Genomic DNA, 5,819 nt, shown 5'->3' on the forward strand with positions numbered 1-5,819 from the left:
GAACTGGGGATACTGACAGCACCAGTAAGGGTTTACTTTAAGAGCTACGTGGATAGTTTACATGAAGCACTTCATTCAGTGTCTAGGACTTCAGTCAGTGTTTGCCATTATTGTTTATCTCCTGCTTTCAGCAGCCACAAGGATTTTCTTTGGAAGCATCATAATGAATTAAGTAATTCCAAGTTAAGTGTGCACAGCCATGGTGCCAAAGCAATGATTATTTTGGCGACCTCACAACAATTAGACCTTAAGGGTGTTTGTTTGCTTGTTTTTTCTTACTGATTGATTGATTTTTGAAATGGACTTTTCTCCCCTGCTTGGTTTCAGTATTCGGGATTTCACACGGAAAGATCGGAATCTGATCATGACAGCCAGTGGGGTGGAAGTCCCTTGACCGATGCAGCCTCTCCGCAGCTTCTGGATCCCGCCGACAGGCCTGGCTCCCAGCATGACGCATCATGCGCCTACAGACAGTTCTCGGACCGCAGCTCTCTCTGCTACGGCTTTGCGCTTGACCATTCCAGGCTGGTGGAAGAGAGGCATTTCCATACCCAGGCCTGTGAAGGAGGCCGGTGTGAGGCAGGCAGGTACTTCTTGGGAACGCCGCAGGCCGGGAGGGAGCCCTGGTGGAGCTCTCGTGCAGCCTTGCCCCTGACCAAGGCCTCCCCAGAAAGCAGAGAAGCCTATGAAAACAGCATGCCTCACATCGCTTCAGTACACAGGATCCATGGTAAGAGCAGGTGGAAAGATTTCCAAAATCCAAGCATTAGGCCCTGGGCAGGTTCATCACATTCTAGATGTGACACTAGAGTGAATGATCCAATAATTTTCTTTGATTTACAAATCAGAACAAACGGGATTAAAAAAGAAGTTCACTCTGTTACTAATGTTTCTAGTGTTTGACAAATACATATAGTTTTGACAAGTGAATAAAAATGATTCCTATTTTAAACATCAGAGAGTATAGAAATTATGTAGCTAATTATTAACTATGTCAATGGAATTTGTAGTATATGTGCATTTACATTCCTCATGTATTATTTTCTTTTGTATTTTCATGCTTCAAATGTGGACTTGAATAGTCTGTAGGCTCATTCGGTCATAGCAGTGTTTTTCAATGACGGCACTATTGATGTGTTGGAGAGGGCTAGTCTTTGTTTGATGGACTGTCACACATATTACAAATGTTTAACCTTTCTTGTCATTAAATGCCAGTAACTTACCCTTTTTTTCCCCATTATTTGGCAACTCACAATAATGATCCCTTGAGTAAAGGATAGAGCAATATGTAGAATGCACTGGGATTTTCACCTTGGGATAATTATACGGCTTTATAAACACACTGAAATGGGCACCATAGCTAAATCCTTGATTGTTGCTAATGTTTCCCTTTGTTCATTTCAAAGTAAACTAGTTAAGGAGAGCTCATTACATCCATTCCATGCTTGGGTCCAGACAGGTCTTTGAAACCCTCCCCGTTTCATTAAAAGTCAGTGACATTAGGGTTGATCTGAAGGCCCTGATGCTACTACTCTTGTCTTTAGGATGAGAAGTGTGCTAGACAATGTTGTTTCCATTCATAAACCTTCCTGTGAAATACCACTCAGAAGCCGAGAAATTTTAATCTGTTTCTATTCTTGCTTTCTATTTTTCTGATTTTACTCTGAGTATCTCTAGTTTGGTAGGCTGGTAATGGAAACCTAGAGCAAAGGGCAATTACTTGCCAAAGAATAGAGTTAAGTGAAAATCCTGGCTTAACCTACAAGGTCTGGAAGAAAATATTAGAAATACAACAAGAAGAAAAGAGAAAAGGAAAGCAATGCATAGTGCGATCCAGGCTTTCTCTGCTGCATTAAGTAGTTTACAGCTTTCACATATTCCTACCTGTTTCTCTTCTCTCTTTTTATATTGACTTCTGACCATTTTGAGAATAATTTGGTTTATGGAATATACTTTGGATGCACTATTCCTCCTTATTTTATCTCTTTCCTTGGTTCCAAACAGGTTGTTAAAATTGTCAATATTGTCTATTTTTACCTTACTTCAAAAACAATCTAAGGTACCTGAGTTGCTGTATGATTACCTGTGAAGCTGAGATGTTTACCTCCAAATTTGAAAAGATAATATTTTTGTTTTTACTTGGACAAGATTGTATCTATATCTATAATCTTCGTTTATATCTGCCCATGCTTACATATACATATATGTGAATATATGTTATACATCTATTCAAGTATATAATTAAAAATATTTTTTATCTTCAAATACTCTAAAAGTGAATATTAGAGCTTTATTGTTACTTTACTTAAGATACAGTAGAGCTTTATTTTAACTCTACTTAAGACATATTTAGCAATATTAACATTTTAGGTTATTTATCTGGAAGTGAAAGAATAGTTCAGGCTATGTCATTATTTTCCTCAAATCCAATTGAAAACATTTTCCAAGCATCAGTTTAATGTGGCACTCTCTAATAAACCAAATTCTACACGTCCTCCTATTTCCAGTCAGACAGGTTTAATAACATATATCCATGGAGAAGTATAAACACACTTTACCGTTTTGCTAATTGTTATTCACAATAAACAGGGTTTATGTTCTAAGAAACGTGTTATAAACTTGGTCTGCATTTAAAATTCACTTATTTTACATGACCCAGTGCAGAAAGTTGACACTCTGTCTATCATGTGAACCTGTGCCTGTTTCAAATATGGTGTATATATTAAAAATGAAAGATATACAGTTTATTTTAATAGAAAAAGGAAGTGTAGTTATTTTTGAGCGTGAATTCTGAAATCACTTAATTTTGACTTTTTCTAATTTCTAGGGCGAGGTCACTGGGATGAAGATAGTGTGGTCAGTTCTCCAGACCCTGGGTCAGCCAGCGAATCAGGTGACAGATATCGTACTGAGCAGTATCAAAGTAGCCCACATGAACCCAGCAAAATTGAAACTCTTATAAGAGCCACCCAGCAAATGATTAAAGAAGAAGAGAACAGATTGCAGCTAAGGAAAGCCCCGTCAGACCAACTGGCTTCCATTAATGGGGCTGGTAAGAAACACTCCCTCTGTTTTGCAAACTACCAACAACCCCCACCGGCAGGTGAAGTCTGCCACAGCTCTGCTCTTGCCAACACTTCACCATGTGACCACATCCAGCAGAGAGAGGGGAAAATGCTGAGTCCTCATGAAAATGACTATGACAACAGTCCCACTGCTTTATCTCGGATAAGTAGTCCCAATTCGGATCGCATTTCAAAATCCAGTTTGATCCTAGCTAAAGACTATCTACATTCGGATATGTCTCCTCACCAGACAGCAGGAGACCACCCCACTGTCTCTCCAAACTGCTTTGGCTCTCACCGGCAGTATTTTGATAAGCATGCTTACACATTAACTGGATATGCCCTGGAGCACTTATATGACAGCGAAACCATTAGAAACTATTCCTTGGGCTGTAATGGCTCACACTTTGATGTAACTTCCCATCTAAGGATGCAGCCAGACCCAGCACAAGGACACAAGGGAACATCTGTTATAATAACCAATGGAAGCTGATGTTTTGCTGAAATATTTTGTTCTTTAAGGATCTCTGAAACATATTTATAGTTTAATACCCCATTACCAGCATTTACTATGCCACAGATTGTTAGAGAGGGTAACTTAAGTTACTGGGTATTTGATACGTGTTCCTATAAAATCAAAGAAAATATAGCACTAGTATTCAGGGTTATACACAGAAAATTGAGCTAAATTGAATACACAAATTTCCCCTCTAATTCTATGGGAACCAGAATAGATAAATTTTGAATTGAAAAATATTCATGTAGATCAAGTGCGCATACATACCACGTGAGAGGACTGATGAATGGCAACATTGCATTGTGACTATCCAGTGATCCTCACACACACAAACATTACCTACAAATAGCTGTATACATTTTACACATGGAAATATAGGCTATGTAATGTAAATACATCAAAAATGGGTAATTTTCTTTGACTCTATCATACTAAACTTAATAAAGAAATTTCCATTCCCAAAATAACTGAGAAAGAGAGACAGACACATTTTATAAACTGACTTCTTTGTGGTTTCAAATCAGCCAGTTCATTTGGTTCAGGCACAAATTAGAGAAATCGTTCTGGATAGGGTGCAGAAATGAGTTTTGACCTGGTATCCATTATAATCAATCAGGAAGAGGTAATTTTTCACCTCACTTTTCAGTTAGACAAGAACCAGGAATGCACTGACATGGCACTAAGTGTTTTTCTAAGTAAAAACACTGAGATATTGGGACACACATCAAAAACCTGGTGTGCTCAATTGGAAATAGTTCTATCAAGATGCAAAGGCCAGAGGCAGATTAAAATAAAATGATAATTTTATTTTAAGGGCTCAGCATAAGGAAACAATATATTTAGGGCTTGCTTGGAAAACCAACTAAATAAAAAATTCAAACCAATTCACCCAGAAAAAAGACTGATAAGTACAAAAATAAAGGGTAAACCAGTGAAGTGCTACATGACAGCAGTATAAGTGTTTGAAAACAGTTGAAAGCATATATGTGCCAATATGACAGCATGTGGAAAGCCTCAGGAAAGAGTCTAAGATAAAAGCTTAGGTTGATAGACAAGTAGTTAAAAGCTAAGAGCAGTACTCTGAAGGAATACGCAAAGAGTTTGTTTTACTTATTGTTGGCAAACAACAAACTTGGTCTTACATCTGTGTGGTATAGTAGAAAGGCCAGCTGACTGGATCCCTGGGCTCTAATTCTGGCCCTACCTGTAACTTAATTTTGTGACCACAGGTGTATCATTCACCATGCCTGGGCCCCAGTTTCCTGGTTTGTAAGGCAGCGCCAATGTTCCATGGCTCTGTGGTAGAGCAGAACTGAACTTATCACCTAATTAACTCTCTGCTATGAGTTGTCAAGACTGATCATTCTGGTTTTTCTGTACACAGAAGTTTAGATGCTTTGTGACTTAAGCAGGTGTGTGGGCTCTTTTAGGCAGGTTACAGTCAACTTTCTAGATATAGCCAAAATGCAGTTGGTATAAATTTATGACAGAGAAGAAAAATAGCAAGATTTATTTAATGCACTATTCTCCAGTAATTAAAGCAAAATGACATAAGTGATTAGAGAAATTTCATAGATAATATTTCCTAGGAGTCCCATGCCTGAAACTCTTGCCATATTTAAGGAGGGGGATATAGTGGAAGAACTTGACTTATAATTTTGGAAACAGAACATGAAATTGAATACTCAGGGATTAGCACTATATTTTCATCATTTAACAGTTATTTGACAGTCCATAGTTAGGTGACAATCTGAAGGATAATATGAAAGACGAATATTGGGTTGTTTGTATACGAAAGAAGAGGCTACATAAAATTAAATAATGTTAACATTTGCTCCGTAAATGCAAAAAAGTAAAGTAAGTGAGAAAGTTAGTGGTTATATATATTTTCAAACAATTCAAAGTGCAGTTGACCCTTGAATAACATGGGTTTGAACTGGTTAGGTTCACTTATATGTGACATTTTTTTCAGTCAAATGCAGATTAAAAAAACACAGTATTTTGAGAAATATGAAACCCGAGTATACAGAGGGCTGATGTTTTGTATAAGTGAGTTCCACAGGGCCAATGGCAGGACCTGAGTATGTTAGAATTTGATTATATGGGGGTGGTCCTTGAAACCAACTCCCTGTTTATACTAAGGGGTGACTGTACAATAAAAACTAAATTTTGAATTATACAAACAAGAGTATTTAGTAATTTTGAGGAAATTATTTATGAGAAATCCTGGAATACAT

The 5,819-nt window shown here is 37.6% G+C and overlaps 1 protein-coding gene across 2 annotated transcripts in view; it reads left to right on the forward strand.

Moving 5' to 3' along the window:
* Nucleotides 1–5,343, forward strand: part of SIM1 (SIM bHLH transcription factor 1) — a 79,744-nt gene extending 74,401 nt beyond the window's left edge. For both annotated transcript variants that reach the window (XM_003922909.4, XM_010333765.3), the window contains exons 11-12: nucleotides 328–730; nucleotides 2,828–5,343. In XM_003922909.4, coding sequence (XP_003922958.1) covers nucleotides 328–730; nucleotides 2,828–3,558 — 1,134 coding nt within the window. In that variant the 3' untranslated portion in view covers nucleotides 3,559–5,343. The remainder of the gene's footprint in view (nucleotides 1–327; nucleotides 731–2,827) is intronic.
* The last annotated feature ends 476 nt before the right edge of the window (nucleotides 5,344–5,819 follow it).

This window comes from Saimiri boliviensis, chromosome 4 (genome assembly GCF_048565385.1).
Source record: "Saimiri boliviensis isolate mSaiBol1 chromosome 4, mSaiBol1.pri, whole genome shotgun sequence".
Taxonomy (NCBI): Eukaryota; Metazoa; Chordata; class Mammalia; order Primates; family Cebidae; genus Saimiri; species Saimiri boliviensis.